This window comes from Azolla caroliniana, unplaced genomic scaffold (assembly GCF_043228905.1).
Source record: "Azolla caroliniana isolate FFs.n. ecotype wild unplaced genomic scaffold, voAzoCaro1.0.p SCAF_6, whole genome shotgun sequence".
In the NCBI taxonomy this organism is placed as follows: domain Eukaryota; kingdom Viridiplantae; phylum Streptophyta; class Polypodiopsida; order Salviniales; family Salviniaceae; genus Azolla; species Azolla caroliniana.
Window position 1 is genome coordinate 8,145,799 of NW_028230441.1, and position 18,749 is coordinate 8,164,547.

The 18,749-nt window shown below is 37.8% G+C and overlaps 2 protein-coding genes across 2 annotated transcripts; one reads left to right on the forward strand and one right to left on the reverse strand.

Moving 5' to 3' along the window:
* The first annotated feature begins 5,035 nt into the window (after positions 1-5,035).
* LOC147862960 (putative serine/threonine-protein kinase BSK3) lies at positions 5,036-11,402 on the forward strand. The gene is made up of 10 exons (XM_087320909.1): positions 5,036-5,417; positions 6,343-6,551; positions 6,746-6,881; positions 7,514-7,647; positions 7,729-7,834; positions 8,154-8,239; positions 8,377-8,565; positions 9,724-9,888; positions 10,144-10,257; positions 10,936-11,402. Exons 1-10 carry the CDS (start codon positions 5,336-5,338, stop codon positions 11,173-11,175), a joined length of 1,461 nt encoding a protein of 486 aa, XP_087177035.1. The 5' UTR covers positions 5,036-5,335; the 3' UTR covers positions 11,176-11,402.
* Positions 11,403-14,782: 3,380 nt separating this feature from the next.
* LOC147862961 (putative pectate lyase 5) lies at positions 14,783-17,941 on the reverse strand. Its single transcript, XM_087320911.1, has 5 exons — positions 17,709-17,941; positions 16,765-17,458; positions 16,245-16,348; positions 15,787-15,925; positions 14,783-15,459 (listed from the first exon to the last, which is right to left on the reverse strand). The coding sequence occupies exons 1-5, from the start codon at positions 17,852-17,854 to the stop codon at positions 15,229-15,231; spliced, it is 1,314 nt and encodes a 437-aa protein (XP_087177037.1). The 5' UTR covers positions 17,855-17,941; the 3' UTR covers positions 14,783-15,228.
* Positions 17,942-18,749: the final 808 nt, after the last annotated feature.

Genomic DNA, 18,749 nt, shown 5'->3' on the forward strand with positions numbered 1-18,749 from the left:
CCCGTCCCCTCTATCAAGTTTTCGTCCTCCATCATTCTCCTTTTTAGCTAATGCTTCTTGATTTGTTCATGTATATTATAAGTGTTGTACCCCTTTAATATTTATACCTGGTTTTAAATCGCACTAGCTTCGTTGATTTATTGTATGCCATTGTAGATTGGGTCCCTCTATCTCCCTTCCAGGCTAACCCTTCCATTCCTTTGTACCTTGGGTCGAGTCACAAACTACCCTAACTAAATTTGCACGAGCCCCTATGTTGTAAAGTCTCGCAAGACTCTCGCATATTGCTATAAGTTTTGACATATTGCATTAATCCAATCATCTCGTTCTTCAAGGATATGCTTGAAAGAATTTGCGGATTAAGACGTGAGTCACCATATTGTAGATCAATGACCCATATACATATATATATTATGTGAAATGTTTGTAGTCATGTAGATACCCCTGCTATTTGTTTGGATCTTAACATGTATATCAAGTTTGATTCACATACATATTTGTAGGATTTCTTGCTCACTTTAGGTATTTTTGTTTTCTACTTACAAATTATGTACCATAACTTGCATGGATGTAACTTGTGTTTCTTAGGCTATATGAATTTTCAAACATGGTCACATAACATTCCATCTATAGACATGACTTATATTTTGCTGTGTACATCATATGTAATCTACATTATAGGAAAGCTCATCAAATATCACGCAATATAGATCACCAATTGGCTTCGATGATCATTTATCACCATGTCCAATGTCCAATTACAAGCTTGACAATCATTGTAACCGCATCAAGGAACTATGTACATCAACCATTCAAAGTTATATTGTAATCGAGCATTTGATTGACATGTATTGCACCTAAGTGGGCACTGAAATCACTCGTGGTACAAACTTAATTTCCTCTCTTTTGAGCTATTCATTTGTATTCTCATCTTCTTTCAAGATATGTACATGATATGTTATATCTCAACCCCTAGGCCATGGAAAATGAATTTATAATGAATTTTTTAAGGATAATGTTTCTCCTTTTAGTTTAAGCTTTTACTTTGCTAGTTACTTTTTGGTTAATTTTCCTCATACTAATAGTTTGTTCTCGTTTTCAACATCGGAGTTGTTGGAAACTAAGATTTAATTGTTTTTAAGAGAGAATTGCTTCTTGGATTATCAACACAATGGTTTCAAGGTAAACCCCGAATGTTTTTGAAATTGCACATAGCATTACACTCTTGATACCTGAACTTGCATCATCAAGTGCTTTAACACACACCATCGATACGATCTAACACATTACATTTTAGTGTATAATATCTAGTTTTTCTTCTCACTTTTTTGCTATAAGATCATTGTATGCTCCAACACACTCACACTTACCTTTTGCAGATTGCCCATGATGTTTGCCATTCCTGGTCTTCATTTTTGTTATTTTGACGCATGCTTTGATGTATATGGACTAATAAAATGGGTGCATACTTCATGAGTGATGGTAGTTTCAATGATAATATGATTTTTGTTATACTTACCTAGACCAAAATTGCATGTTTTTTCAAGTAGAGAGCTTATATTCCAAATTCAGAATTTTATAAATATATTGAATCCATATTCTTTGGATGTTATACTTATCTAGAACTAATGATAATATAAATTTTGTTATACTTAACTAGACCTAAATTGCATGGTTTGTCAAGTAGGGAACTTATATTCCATATTCAGAATTTTATAAATATATTGAATCCATATTCTTTGGATGTTTCTATATGTTCTATTTTATAAGTGAGTCCCATGAGGTTAATGTGTTGCAAGGAAGCCTTGCAAACGATTGTTTTTTGTCGCATCGATTTTTATCTTAGTAAGGAAATAATGAGCTCAAAATAGCTTAACTTTGCCTAGGAAAACAATCACAATGTTTTTAAGTTTGTTCTTTTGTATGAAAATACATTGCTTTAAAAAATATTCTTGTTTTTTGCAGAGGCATATATAATCATGCATCATGTGATTTGTTTGAGGAGATGTATCTGTGAAAATTGATCCATGTGTCTGGTGATGCACCTGCTTCGCTTCACAAATGATCTTAAAAAACACGGCGTGAATTTGTTTATTCGCCGCGAGGGTGACAATATGCCCTGAAGTACTTTCACCATCATATTCATTTAGATACAAGACATTTATGTAACTAACATATAACCAAGAAACAATGTTTAAACATTAAGCTACAATACACATTTTATTGCTATCAAGCGTTGAATCTAAACGTTATTTCCGTAAAACAAGATGATAATAAGTTCCATCACACTTCAAAAGTTCAATCTATGTGTGGGTACATGACAATCAAACTCAATAATCAAGATTAACTATTTGCTTTTGTTTCAAGCTATACTTATCATCGATTTTGTGACCATAGAAGATTCTATTTAAAATTATTTTTTTGCATGGAATTTATCGACCACCCACTGTCTCTCTCTCTCTCACCCCATGTTTACATAAACTTGTTTATGATACATTAACATATATAGGTAAGGTAGGAACATAAGTTACTTTTTCCCTCATGTGGGGAACAACCCATATGCCCTCACACTTCTTTCCACTTAAATGTTATAAGCAAATGTTCACAAGTTCTACTTCGGACATTGAGAATTAAGACCTAACATGCCTAATTAGGCAAGTTTACGAGGGCAAAGGGGTTCTTAATGACCTTCTATGCTCCTTGGAAATTGGCTAAGTGTTTACCCTTTGGCAATCCTCACTAAACTTCTCAGGGTAGCTACCTCTCTCCAATTGCATGTGAGAAAATGACCAAGAACCTACAAATGACAACAACCCATTGCATCTCAGCATATAGGGGCAGAAACATTAAAATTGTAGTTTGAGTGATGACAACCCCCATTCATTACAACTTAAAATGTTTAAGGCCCTCCTTTGCAAGCCATTTAACTCTTGTCGGCATTTCAAATTTAAATTTGGTGAATTTATGGGTTACGACATCCCAAAAGTACAAACCACTTACTCAGTTATTTTTCAAGCTTTTTAAGCAAGATGTTACGTGCAACTCCTTGCTTTATAGTAAAATTAGAGGAATCTCTTGAGAAGTAGGAGACTTAAAAACAATCAGTTGTTCTGAAATCCTCGAAAAAACAACCATGTGTGAAGAAGTGGCCATATTTTTATACTACGTTTGAAAGTGTTAAGACTCGATTGGCACCAACTGCCACTCAAGCATACATGGGTGAAATGTCCAGGAGTTGATGCACAAAACCCCACCCTCGATGATGCACAAGGGAATATCAAAGAGTTGTCAAGTGTCCGATAAGAGCCATTGCACCCACTATATAGAAATCCTCTAGTGTTAGAGATTAATCCTAAATTTTAATGTAAGCGTGAAATAAAATAAGGAGATAGAGAAAGAACAATGTTGATTTACCTGACCACCCTCACGTGAAGGGATTGAGACAGACTAACGCCTTGATCGGTACCCCATACCACCGTTGTGGCATCGAGTTGTACCTAGTACTGGCACGCTCGCTATAAGAGTATGTTCACCACACGATCATAGTCTTGACGTAGTCCAATGATGTGACTAATGAGGGTAGCTAGGCCTCATATTTATAGCCAGACCTAAGCCCCCCAAGCAAGTTCGCACTTGGCCCTTATGAGTTGTCTCAATTCCTAGGATTAAAAGTGATTATCCCAATCTTTACACTCTCGATTAATCCTCACACTTTATCCTCGTGTGTAGAATACTACGGTACAACTTACCACAGAGATAAATTATGATCATGCCCATAACCTCTAGAGTGCCAATACTTGATTGGCACCCACTTCCCTTCAATCATGTGTGTGTGAAATGTCTAAGAGTTGTCAAGTGTCTAATAACAGCCTTACACCCGTTGTATAGAAATCCTCTAGAGTGTTGAGATTTCATTGGCACCCACTTCCCTTCAACCCCATGTGGGTGAAACGTCTAGGACTTGATATGCTGCAAACCCCCACCCTCGATGATGCACAAAGCAATGTCTAAGAACCGTGAACTGTTTGATGGAGCCCTTGGTCCCATTGTATAAAAATCATCCAGACAATAGCAGGCGTGAGGAGGTGGCCACGAGGCCCCCCACCCTCGGCGATGCACAAGGGATTTGTCTAGGAACCGTCAAGTGTCTAATAGAGCCTTGGTCACATTGTATAGAAATCACCGAGACAATAGTAGGCGTGAGGAGGCAGTGAGCAAGTAGGCGAAGTGGTGGCCATGTGTCTCGGAACAGAGACAAATCGACAGAGAGGGAGTGAGTCTTGAATTATGATGTGTGGAGCTGCCACAGGGATGGGGGTGGTGGTGTGAAGAAGCCACATTCTCATGGACTCACGTGGAACAGAGCACTACATTGGAGGGGGAAAATGTGTAAGTAGAAGGAGGCTTGAGTTCTTGTGTATGTGACTGTGTGTATATGTATATGCATGTGGAACAGAGCACCACATTGTGTGTATGTGTATATGTATATGTATACAGTATATGTATGTGTGTATGTGTATATGTATATGTATACAATATATGTATGTGTGTATGTGTATATGTATATGTATACAGTATATGTATGTGTATATGTATGTGGATATGGTGAAAGCTTTTCTCTCTCTGGAAATGCAGCAGTGGTGGTGGGGTTTCTGAATTCTGATTATTGTTAGTGGGTTCTCCTTCTCTCTGTCTCAGTCTCTCTCTACATTGTCTCTCTCTAGTTCTCACTCACTCACTCACTCACTCACTCACACTCTATATCCTCCTCCTCTCTCATTCTCTCTACATGATGATGCATAGGTAAGGGGTTTTCTGGGTTTCCTCTTTTTCTGTCTCTTTCTCAGTGTACTTACTCCCCCTCTTCCCCATCCCCTCTCTCTACTCTCTCTCTACTATACTCTGTTCTGTGCCTCTGCTATGGCTCTGTGAGAAGAGAGAAAAAGATAGCTCCCCTGTTCCTCAATTTCTCACCTCTGCAGAAGTCTCTCTCTCTCTCTCTCTCTCTCTCTCTGTGTGTGTGTCTCTCCTTCAAATATTCATGGTACCTACCTACCTCCTTCTCAGCAGTTCATAGAATGGTAGGCTAAATAAACAAGAGAAAAAAAGGCAAGGAAAGCAGAGACAGCCATGGACTTATAATGTCGAAGAAATCGTTTCTTACCTCCGAGTCGCTGATCTGGCTATGTCCCTGAACACGCTTCCAATTGTATTCTCTGCACACATTTCAAAATAACATTTTGTAAGCAGAAGAAGAAAGAAGAATCAAGAAAGACAGAAATATAGGAGGAGGAGGAGGAAGACGAAAAATAAGAAGAAGAAGAAGGAAGAAGTGATGGGTTGTATACATTCTTACCACAGACATGGTAATATTCCAGATTCTCAGCAAATTGCTGAACATGATAAACCCGAAGCAGGTATTTTCGTTCATCTTGTTTATCACGATTACTGTGTCTATATATCAGTTTCTTTTGATGTATATATGGTGTATGTATGCTAAAAAGAGATGAAGAGAGAGATAGATCTATTAATGTTCTTCGGAGCCAAGTATGGTGTACGAGATGGTGTGGAGAAAATATCACATGGGTTTGGTGGACACTCTTGTTATGAAGGCGTCTCTGGTGGAATGAGAAAGCGTCATTTCATGTACAGAGAGTGAGAGATTATTATTGACCTCGGAGCTCAAATATGAGCCATGAGTCCAAAGTGAAACATTTTCATGGAACTCCATGTGCAGTTGGTAAGGAACGCTCAATGTTCACAAATTCTACTAATGACTGCAGATGGTTATAGTGAGAGAAACGTGAGTAGGATTAGGTCAATAGGCCAAGGTTAAAAATGTGAAGGAATCATACATGAATGTATTTGGTATGATACTCAAGGCTCATAAACGTTTTTGGAGCAAAACATGCAGGTAAGGAACGCTCAATGTTCACAAATTCTACTAATGACTGCAGATGGTTATAGAGAGAGAAACGTGAGTAGGATTAGGTCAATAGGCCAAGGTTAAAAATGTGAAGGAATCATACATGAATGTATTTGGTATGATACTCAAGGCTCATAAACGTTTTTGGAGCAAAACATGCAGATATGTAGAGATTTAGGTTGTTAATGTGCATGGTAGACTGATATGACTTATGGAATGGGTCTGAGCTCATGATGATCATTGAACAAGGGTTCTCCTTATTTTATAACTTTGATTCTACCATGTAAACCACCAAACCAATAGAGAGAGGGAGGCACTCCGTTAGGGTACCATTGTGGTGCTTTCACACACATTAATTGATGTAATTGTATGTTTACCAAGTAAGAGAGAGAAAGAGAATACTTAAATTTCATCAGGGGCAGAGCCAGAGATAGCTCCTGCATTTCGAGAATTCTCATACGAGCAGTTAAGGATTGCCACCAATGGATTCAGCCCTGATAATATCGTGTCTGATCATGGTGAGAAGGCACCAAACATTGTGTATAAAGCAAGATTGTCAGGTGATTATTGGGTAGCTGTCAAAAGCTTTCCTAAGTCAGCGTGGCCTGATGCTAGACAGTTTGCGGTATTTATCTCTAATCAATTTTTATATATAGCTCGTTTCATCCTTTTTGCTGCATCTCTATATGTGAAAATGCATATTTTATTTTGGTCATTGCATCCTCTTATGGTATATATATGTAAATTGCATGTTTTATGTTGGTAATTGAGGCTATCCTCTTTAAATGCTCATGATCTCTATACATATGCATTATTCAGGATGAAGCATGGGGAGTTGGACAATTAAGACATGAAAGGTTGGTCAATCTTATTGGATGTTGCTGCGAGGGAGACGAACGGCTTCTTGTAGCTGAATATATGCCAAATGATACATTAGCAAAGCATCTTTTCCATTGTAAGTATGAGATACATTACCGAGGCATCCATTCCATTTGTAAGTATGAGATGCCAAAGTTGTTTCAACTAGTCAGGAAGAGAAGAGGAGAAGTTAAATGCACCCCAAAAAGATACCCTAACTAAAAAACTCCCTATGAATGTAAGTTGGACAAACCATCTGACCATAGGCAGAGTCTGCGGACAGGGTATAGCAACTGTAAGAAACATAACAATAAGGGAAAATTGCCCCTTATTTGACGCATAATGCGTGATATAACAACAATAAGAAAGCATTTCCTCTGTTGAGACATACAAAATCTCTAAAGACTATGATGCAATGGTAGTGATGTAACGATTACCGTGATTAACTATTGATCAGTTTCTAGTTGATCTGTGTAAATGTGTAAAATGCTTAGAGTTTTCAGCTGTGATATTTGGCAATGTGTTTTATTATAACTTTTCATTTTTTGAGAACTACATGTATTACAAACACAATTTCCCCCACATCTTCCTAAGAGTTAGTGTTCATATTTTTAATGTCACTGTGTTTAATCTTAAAACCATAGCAAACCTCTTTATTTTTGTAGCTTGTTGTGAATGAATCATTGCAAAGTTTGAGTCAAATTATATTTCATTGTTCATTATCTCCAGGGGAGAATCAGCCTATGCAATGGGCGATGCGTCTGAGGGTTGCTCTCTATATAGCACATGCTTTAGATCATTGTGCCAATCAAGGCCGTCGCTTGTATCATGACATGAATGCATATCGTATACTTTTTGATCAGGTAAAGTGCGTTTTCTATTTCTCTTTGTAAAGTTTATTTGTTTGTACCAGAGTTATTCTTGAATTATGATCTCATTCACAGGATGGAAATCCTCGGCTTTCATGTTTTGGCCTCATGAAAAATAGTAGAGATGGGAAGAGCTACAGCACCAATCTAGTTTTTACTCCTCCAGAGTATCTAAGGACTGGTGAGAGTCTCAACCATATTTTGAGAACCCGGAACTTACCAAATTTGATGTATGTAGTTCCCTTGATTTTTTAGTAACAAGAAAATTCGTAAGGGTATGATTTCTGTTGAAATTTCTAGTCCATTACATATGATAGTGATAGAGAAAGAGAATTTATATGGACTATGATTAGGTCACATGGCGGTCATGTTAGCTTTTCGGTACAGTTAATGTAATCCCTGTTTTTTGCAAAGAAAAGAAGAAATAAGGGGTTATAGGAACTGTTTATGGTTTTACTGTTTCATAAGTGGGTTATTTTTGATATAATTGGTATGTGCAGGCAGAATAACTTCAGAGAGTGTTACATACAGTTTTGGTACAGTATTGTTGGACCTTTTGAGTGGAAAGCATATACCTCCAAGTCATGTAAGAATGTTATTTTTATTTTGAAAGAAAATATCTTGAAATTAAAGAATTTTATCTCTAGGCATTAAAGATTTTTTTTTCTTGATATTAAAGAAAGAGATTTTGCTCTTGACAATGTGGAGATTTCTTGGTATCAGGCATTGGATTTGATTAGGAGTAAGAACATGCTATTGCTTATGGATTCATATCTGGAAGGGCAATATTCTAGTGATGAAGGGGTTGAGCTTGTTCGGCTTGCATCAAGGTGTCTACAGTTTGAACCCCGTGAGAGGCCAAGTGTGCGGAATTTGGTGACATTACTCACTGCACTTCAGAAGCAAGCAGAGGTCAGTAGTATGTGTTTGTATTTAATTTTTGGTTAAATTTGTTTTTTTCATGAGGGTGTGATCCTTTTAGCGATTTGTATGCAATTTGCAATCTGCTATAAATTTGTTGAGCTTCTAGATCTCTTCTATTTGCGGTACGACTCTATAAAAGTCTACAAATGGCTGACCACTTTACTGTTGAAGCAACTACCTAAAGGCCTGTTTGAACAAGTTAATGAAACTCTATTAAATTCCAAAAATTTGATACAAAAAGGTTTAGAAGAGATAAACTCGTGCGAAACAATTGTGGAGATAGCTGGTCAGTCCCACATATCCATGAATATTACGGCACAGTCTGTAGAAAAATATCCAAACTTATGCATAGAGAGCATGTACACATAGAGATAAAGACATACCTTTATGCATATGCATATTGTGAAATGCTCTCAAGAATAGTTCCCTTTCCATTACGTTCCAAGTTACATTTTATAGACTACTCTTAGCGTGGAGGGTGTTCTCCCGCTCCAATTAGCTCTTCTAATTATGGGGGCTTGGTAGGGGCCTAATTTGGGTGTGGTCCATGTGACCGCCACAATATGCTTACACATGCCCCCACACACATGTATGCATACCCACAAGCATATGCATACACATTTATATATTTATGCAGACAATTACACTTATCTTCTATTTTCTCCATATTTACTTATGTATGTATATATTAGACATGCACTTGTATATTTATGTGTATACAATACTATATATGTATGTGTATATGTACATATATACCCAAACACACAGATATATGTATTTATATAAATATATCACATTTCCCAGCATTGTGCTTTAACCTAAATTGAAATTTTCTCGAGTCTATATATATATACTCATTGAAACCACACTTATATACATACCCATTCGGGTTCTTTATGAGTCTAAAGCATTACGGTATTTAGGACGCATACATTCCCCCTGCACCCAAACACAAAAAATTACCCATAAAAAAATACCTATTTTATAGCTCAACAACCGTTGGGGGTAAAAAAATGATCCAAAGGGAGGTTGATGCATTGCTTAAATTATTTTCCAATATGAATGAGCACAGTAATTAAATCCAAAGGTATGTGGTTTGTCTCATCACTGTATCTAAAATGTCTAGTTTCACATGTCTTTTTTTAGGTTCCATCGTATGTGTTGATGCGAATAAAGAGACCGGAGAACATCCAACCTCAATTTCATCCGGTGTCTGCAATGTGGGAGGCTTGCTCCAGGAACGACCTTGGAGCAATGTATGATTTAATGCTGAAGACAGGTTACAAAGATGACGAAGGAGCTGAAAATGAGGTCATTCCATTCTATATAATGTTTTCTTTTTCTTTTTCTTCTGGTTGCATGGCAATTCTTTGTTGGTCAAGTATTTGTGGATTTACTCTTATTGTAAAAGACTAATGCAATACATGAACATATGCATCACACAGACATACACATAGACACAACATTTATACACTAATATATGCATATATATGCTATATAAATGTTACATGTATGCATATGGAGTTGCATTCTCATCATACCTCTGACAATGATTTGTGACTGCAGCTTTCATTTCAAGTCTGGACAAAACAAATGCAGGAAATGTTATCGGCAAAGAAAAGAGGCGATAGTGCATTCCGAGAGAAGGATTTCAAAGCAGCCATTGATTGCTACACACAGGTAGTGCTCTCATACCACATGTGCACATTGATGAAAAATCCTTATGGCAAAAACACCTGGCTTCTGTATTTGCATGGTCATCCAATTTGTGAATACAAATACTATGTAAAAGGAATTAGGACATAAGTAGGTGAAAACAATGATTGCATGGATTCCTCAAACTTTGCAAATGGTAGATTATTTAGGGCCAATTTAACAATGTGCAGTCACAATCCACATATAATATATCTGACCCAGAGTTTCTTTTCATAACTTCATCTGAACTCTTGGGTGTCTTTGAAATTTCTAGAATTGCAGTCACAATCCACATATAATATATCTGACCCAGAGTTTCTTTTCATAACTTCTTCATCTGAACTCTTGGGTGTCTTTGAAATTACTAGAATTTCTCAATCAAGCTAATTCAAATGGAAGGATCATAATATATGGTTGGATGAGTGATGACATATAGATCTAGAAAAGAGCCCAGAACACCCAAAAACACAAAAACATCCTTAAACTTGTTCACCTGGGTACTCAAAAACACAAAAATACCCCTAAAAATTGTCCAAATCAGTAAGGGCAAAAACACCAAAATACTGTAAGTTGACATTTCTTAGGGGGATCCTATGTATCTTCAAAAACCCTTTTTTTGGGTTTTAAATTCAGCCCTAATGTTTTGTGGAATGGAATTTTCAGTTTATTGATTTAGGATCAATGGTGTCCCCAACGGTGCTTGCAAGGAGAAGCTTAGCTTTCTTGTTAACTGATAATCCTGATGCGGCACTTGGAGATGCAATGCAAGCGTTAACTGTGAGCCCACAATGGCCGACTGCATATTATCTCCAGGCGGCTGCTCTTACAAAACTTGGGCACCAAGAAGACGCTGAAGAGATGATGAGAGAAGGGCAAGCGATCGAAGCCCAACATCCTCTTTAACTCTAAACATGTGAGAAAACAAAAATTCAAGAGCTTTTTCTCGATACATTCTTATACACACATCTAGCAATGGGCAATCTCTATGGAAAGTGCACAAATGCCTTCTTGTTTGCGATTGCTATCTCTCAATTCCAATGCACTTTGAAATCCACTGAGAGAATTCTATTTTGCCATATATATTGTGTGTATGCATAATGGAGATTTGTCACATCTCTCTTTAGTTTCAATTTCTTCGAATTGTTGGTTTGTTTGTTGTGAGTTTAAATTGAGGCTTCTCATTAGGGGTGTAAGTTGTTACTAAACAAAATGAAAGAAAGAATCATATTGTGGACATTAGACAACTCTGATCCAATATTAAGAAGTCAAGAAGACAATGATTGAGTTCCATTGTGAAGAGTGAATGTAGAGTCTAGATATAATCCTTTGACATGATAGAGCTATATATTTTGATTTGGCTATGAGCTTAATCTTCTGCTATGCAACTTTTGGAACATTCAGGAAGTGTTCAACTGTATTGATTGTTTACAAGAACACGATTTTTAATTACAAGCAGACAATTACAAGAATTATTATGAAGCTTTACAAGGAAACTGATGATGCTTTCTATGATGGTGCCCTCTTATATGATACGTGAATGTAGCTGTGTTATTGTGAAACGAATTATGAACTGATCAATGAGATTGTCTTGTTTCTCAAATTTGAAGAACTGATGTTACAAACTTGGAATTCTATAGTAGAATCTAGGAACAAAGGGGTATTCAATTCAAGGCATGCTTTGATTGTTTCTTAATCACGTCCACGTGACATAAGAGGCAATATGGAAATAATGAATGTTATGGTGTGGTTTAGTATTATTTTCAATATAGAGGTTACATGGTAAACTTATTGAGGATAAATTAAAGTGCGACTAACATATGTTAGAAAGAAGTCATGTAATGTCAACAATGACTATTTACTCAATGTACAACACAATCTTAAAATGCAAAACCTTAGTTAGTTATGTACAGGTCATGTGGTTTAAAATATGGTAATACATATAGCCCATCCATAATACCAATTAATCTTAAGAAAAAATATGTGTGTTGATGATTGACGATTTGCTTCTTGTAACTTCGCGTGGTTATACAATGCAAAACATGACAACAATATTTTAAAGGAACCTCACAAGATTCCCTTAATTTCAAATATTCTCCAAACTCATATCTTTATATATTAGTGCGTGCACACTTTGTACATTCAACTATTGACTTGAGAGGGATATTTGAACTATTGACTCAAACCCATGTTTGATGTCATTTACAGACCCATAGTGAATCCTATCATTGAAAATTATATTCATGGTTGGCTCACCATGCAAAACATCATAGATACATTGTCGGGTCACTCACAAATGTCGGATCTTCTTTTAATGCATAGTGACCCATGATTCTGAACATGGTTGTATAGTAAAAACAACTGTCTCACAAGATCAACAAATGAGGAATTGTATTTGTGCTAGATATCTTAGCTTTGAGGGGTTGGATTCTTACTGGATTAACAAATGAACAATTTTATTTTATAGTCCATTTGAATACTATGATCTTCTCAATCTTTATGCAATCATCGAATCAAATGCATCCATGTGCCATGTTTTAACCAATCCTAGTGTACTTGTAACCAAAACATGTACGATTACTAAAAATGCGCAAAGGATGGTAGGAACCTCATGCACACTTCTTGAGTTGTCAATCAGCTCATTTGAATATAATTTATGAGCCTTCTATTTGCAATATTGATCCTTAGTTAGCTTACAAAGAAAGGAGGGATGTTTTTTGCAAGACACCATTACCTTGCATTGGATGTACTAATAATGATTATACGTGTTGATAATATCCATTTGTATGAGAATGAAAGTGCAAGAAATTTGTGCACTCACTCAATGCACCGATTTTAGTGCCATGAGACCAGGTCTACAATTCACTATCTTTAGGTATACAACTATATGTAGTATGTATATGTGACCAAGTGAAAAGAACGTGGGCCCAGATATTTTAAAAGATATGAAGATGCAATTGAATATACTTATAGCTAGAAATAGATGGCATTCAAGCTCATGTGGAAAAGACCACACGATAAAGACCAAGGTCGCATTGTTGATGACATGGTATTCCTTCTCTTGCTCGTTGCTCATAATGTCGTCCACACTCAAGTGCGATCTTAAGAGTGTAGGTATATTATCTTCATTCCGCTCATTATCTTGTCCTCACTCAAGTGTGACCTTAAGACTATAGGTACATTATCTTCATTCAATAACTTTAACGATTTGATCTTCTCTATGTGGAATATTGCTCTCCAACTTTCTTCTCTTTTTATTGAGTGCTCAGATATATTGCAGATTGAATGTACCATGAAAATTGGGGGCCATAAAAGACAATATCCCTCTCACCTCGGAAATCTCACTTTGAGCATAAATTGACAAATAGTTTTTGCTTCGTTACAAAAAATATATTGCACCATGGTGTTAGTTGGAGGACCGGGAAAATATTTTTAACATTATCGTTATTGTTTGAGTCATTGGCAACCATCTATTTGAAAGCAAACAATTTTGATAAAAGAAGTGCTAGAAACCTGTAGGCAACAAAGCCCACCCATCGACTTTGTCAAATGTGTCAAATGTTTACAAATAAAACAATTTTACTTAGTTGATCAATACACTTGTTGCACCATCAAATGGAATTGTTAAATTAATGTTCGTAGTTAACACCCGACTCACTTCTTGACTTGATGCTATATTGATGCTCAAATTCCCATTTCCGTAAAATTGTCTAAACAACAATTGAACTTGGACAAAATCTAGGCATATAATGTCGAAGCATACCAAATGAGTGGAACGGAGCATGATCCAAAGAAAACCAATTGATGTCCAATGATCAAATGTGAAACATTGACACATGCCTCCTATAGAATTATCTCTTCAAACCCCCCTTTTCTTTCTTCCACCAATGGTTTATATTATGCCTAATGTGATTTACATGATACATGGACGCTTTCAAACATCTTAACAACTTCAACATAGATTTTTACCTTTTCCAATTGCTCTTAGGTTGCCAAGACATAAATATCTCCCAACACATTGCCAAGTATAGTACAACATGTTTTTCTAGCAATCCCTTGTCAATGATCTCCTTATGAACTTCCTTTCCCTTATCAACAACTTGTACATACCCATTAGACAACTCTTCAGACAATACCCTTAATTAATATCCTTCCACATATCCTTGAAGCTCATGCCGTCATGTGTTTCGTATGCAAATTCTAGCATGCACTTTAACACTCATAAGAATGACATGAGTTCTAGCTCATTCGCTATGTTGATCTTCAATGTAAATGACAAAAGAGATTGTGAAAGATATAGGTCATGGCATTGAGATATTGTTTAAACATTGTGGAAAAATAACATGTTTATAAAACTTTCAGGGAAGTTGAAATGTTTGTTAGCATGATATTGCAATTAGTAATGGTTACACATATACTCATGGAAGATTAAATAAGCAAGTTAGTTTGTTATGAAGCTTGACATGGTGTTTTATAAGGATATGGAGAGCCCTTAATACATCAATAACCATGGTGAAAAGATGAACAAGCTTGACACTTTGATTATGGATTATAAGGATATTGGAGAGTCCTTGAATCTACTAAACAAATATTTGCATAAATACAACCCTAGAAAGGGCAAGAATATTGTATATGATTTGAATGAAGTTTAGGAGTAACATCGTATTTAAAGTCATAACAACATGTATGTACATGTTGCACAAGAGAAAAGGTTTCAAGCGATTGTATGTGCTACAACTAGTTAGACACACATGAGGAAAGATCACAAAACTAACCACCAAACCTATTTGTTGTTATAAGGATGTTGCATAAAGAGGTAGGAGAATCTATCTTGCCTATAATTATTGAGAGGAACATGTACATGACCAAGGACATGGTAATTGTCCCCTACATTGCGTGGGGATAAGTCATGTGTTTATATCCATGAAATTGCTTGAAAGAGGGCTAGAAAAGCTTAAACTAACATGTCGACCCAGATTTGCAACGTAGAGCTCCAGCATCCGCGGTGAGGATTGCAACAAGTGACGAAGGTTTTGCCAATCCACCTACCGATGCGGCCTTCTCGTAATTCGAATTAAAAGCGCCGTCACCAGAAGTTACAAAGAAAGCCCCATTGACAAGCAAATCTCCCTCAGAACGCCAATCCCATGTCTCCCATTGGCTCTCTTTTGTGTCCATCCTCATTGTAACCTTCCAATACATTTTCGCACATATATATTGTTAGTCTATCTATATATTTGGACTCCTAATATTTTCAAGAACTATATGGATATATCATATAATGTAATATTGCGAGTGGAAATCTCATAAACCCTAGAAATGATTAGATTTCCTTGCTAAAATTTCCCTTACATTTCTTATGGAGCCCTTGGACTTCTTTCCAAGTTTTACTATGTTTCAAAAGGCCCTATCATAGTAATTCCTAGGTGAGGAATGCACATTCACAACTTGAGCCTCACTAATGAACAAAACAAAATTATCCATGATCAAATGTTAACTTTGTAATAAAAAACTTACATCCTTAGCAAATGGATTCATTGGGGCAGTGTATCGGTTGCCTTTACTACTGACAGTAGGCGCGGCGCTACCTCCGATGGCATACATTTCCCAGTGAGTGTAGTCATTGTTTATGATCTCGAAGAATCCATGACGACATCTTCACATCATCGTTCAAAGAAGAGGACTAGATGTTGAGTACATGTTGGCATAAGTGTTAAACAAACAAAACGACATTGTAAATGGGGAAATATATTTTGATGATTAAAGGATACAAACTATAACTCTCACATATGTAACTCAAATGGGGAAAATCTAAGGAGAATCACATGGGTTGCATTGGTATGTACATTATAGTGTGGGGAAAACTCCAATTTACTCATGTCCATGTTTTTTGTTACTTTCTGAGTGACGGCCCTAAGTTGTCCATTTTCAAAAGACTTCTCGAATAATATTAAAGAGTGACAACTTATCTATACCTCGGCATACGTTGGACACATCCTTCTCCAAAATGATTGAACGCAATTGTGACTTGCATTGACTTGTCCGCAATGTATTCATCGCTATGTCCGAGAAGCATGACCTGACTCAAGATGATCACAACACAAGAAAAATTGGGTATTTCAAACTTACACCATCGATCGAAAGTGAAAATTTAAGTAACATTTAAACATATTTAAAAAAGCATAATGGCATGTAAATGCCAGTCATTTTTGTCTGAGACGCCCACGATTAATCTACGGGGACGGACGTGAATTAAATGTATGTCAAGTTTGTTCAAAGCATCAAACACCCACACATGATTAATCTATGTCGTCGATCTTTTGTTTCGAAGATCAAACATCCATGAAGAATCTACGGGGTACGTGAATGAATCTACGGGATGAACGTTTGTTCAAGATCGGTGTCTAGGCGTCGGGAAAACTTTCCTTAGAATGAAAATGCGTGTTTTTCGGGACACTAGACACTCGACCACCTAGTAGAAGTAGTAGGCCAAACCTTGTTGTGTTGAGAGAAGTAGCTGTTGGACACGGTGATGGCGGTGGAGCCCATGATGGCGTCGAGGAGACCATCGGAGCATCGGGCGAGGGACACGTGGTCGACCCACACGTGCCTCGCGCCGAACAAGGAGATGCCGTCGCCGTCCGAGAGGGTCCTCCACCCGTAGTGTCCGGGGGAGCTCCGGACCATGGCGCGTCCGGTGCGCCTACAATCGTGGATGTGGACCCCGTGGACGATCACATTGGTCACGTATTGGATCGTGATGCACGCCCCGCCCGCGATGTGGACCTCGTGCCCGCGCCCGTCGATCGTCTTGTAGCTATTCACCAGGAGCTCTTGCCGGAGCTGGATGGTCATGTCGGCCGAGAAGACGATCCAGAGGGGCTCCTCCTGGATGGCCGCGTGCCGGAGGGTTCCCGGGATTGGGTCCACGGGGTCCGGGTCCGACGGGTCGGTCACGACATAGAGACGGCCGTGCTTCCCACCCGTCGCGTCCCGCCCGAACCCGATCCCACAATCCGCGAGCCGCTTGCGGTTCGTTTCCCACTCGGGATCGCACCTCCAGCAGTCATCGATCGGGTTCCCCGTAGCCATAGCCGTAGCGCAAGAAGATGCCGGGATGACCTCCATGCCTGCAGGAGAAAGCAGGCTCTTGCTACTTGCATTGCCATAATCGCTCAACCCTAGGCTTCTGAAACAAAACCAGATTAAATTTTTAAGAATCCCAATTTCTTCGTTTTCTATGATTTAAAGCTTCCTAATTCCTAAGTCTCTCCAATGCCACTTTCTTCTAATGTCAATTAGCTTTGCAATTAATTGCTCAACTTAGCGGGTGGGAGAAAGAAAGGAAAAGTACATGTGCAATCTTTTCAGATGGAATTACAGCGTGCTGACCTAATTTAGTGATGAGAAACGAAGGGAGAACGAAGAGTTTCTGTTACCTCTTGAATGTGCCATCATCAGATCGAGGAGCAACAGCGCCTTCATGCCAAGCATATGATTTAGTGATAAGAATACAAGAGATTAGTGAGAAAACAATGAATCTGATATTTTCAGCGCTGATGAGGTCATGAAGAGTATTAGCCATAACGTAAAGGAAGTGACCAGTGATTAGTGATTTTCAATTAGGGATCAGTGATTCGTGATTCGTGATTAGCGATTAGCGACAAGTACTTATTGATTAGTGATTAGTTACTAGCGATTTGTGACAAGTACCTATTGATTAGTGATTAGTTATTAGCGTTTAGTGGCTAGATATTTATGACTAATAATTAGTGGCTAGAGATTTGCCACTACCTAGCTATTGATTAGTGGCTAGTGACTAGTTGCTAGAGCTTTGTGACTAGTGATAAGTGGCTAGTGACCAGTGACTAATGATTAGTAATTAGTGGGTGGTGATTAGTGGATAGTGATTAGTGACTGGTGATTAGTGACTAACGATTAGTGAGTACTGACTAGTGAGGATGAGGAAAAGCCTATTTTTAATCCCTTCTTATAATGTCTCACATCACCCAATATATTGCAATAGCTATAGTAATCCCACCACCCTTTAGGAGGGCTTTCACATGCACTAGTTCCCAACCATGACACTTTCACACTTACGATTGCCTTCCGACTACGTAGCAGTCCTCCTCGTGTTTGTTCCCGCTTCGGAAAGATCTTGCGTTGCTCATATTTGTCACGAACCGTGTTCGCATTAGCGCTCAAGACATCGACTCCTCAATGTTGAGCCCATTCTCAAGGTGTATGCTCCCCACCTAGCATCTCATGTGCTCCCTTTGCCTAGTGTGTCTTGACACACCTGCCGTCATGGTCTTTCTCGTGTGATCCCTTTGCCTAGTGTGTCCTCACACACACCTGGTATCATGGTCTTTCTCCAATGCTTAATATAGATCACTTCATTTTCATCGAGCCCTCATCTTCTAGCCCCATTCGATGTTCACTTGCATCCATGCTTTAGACCGTGGTTATTACCAATAATA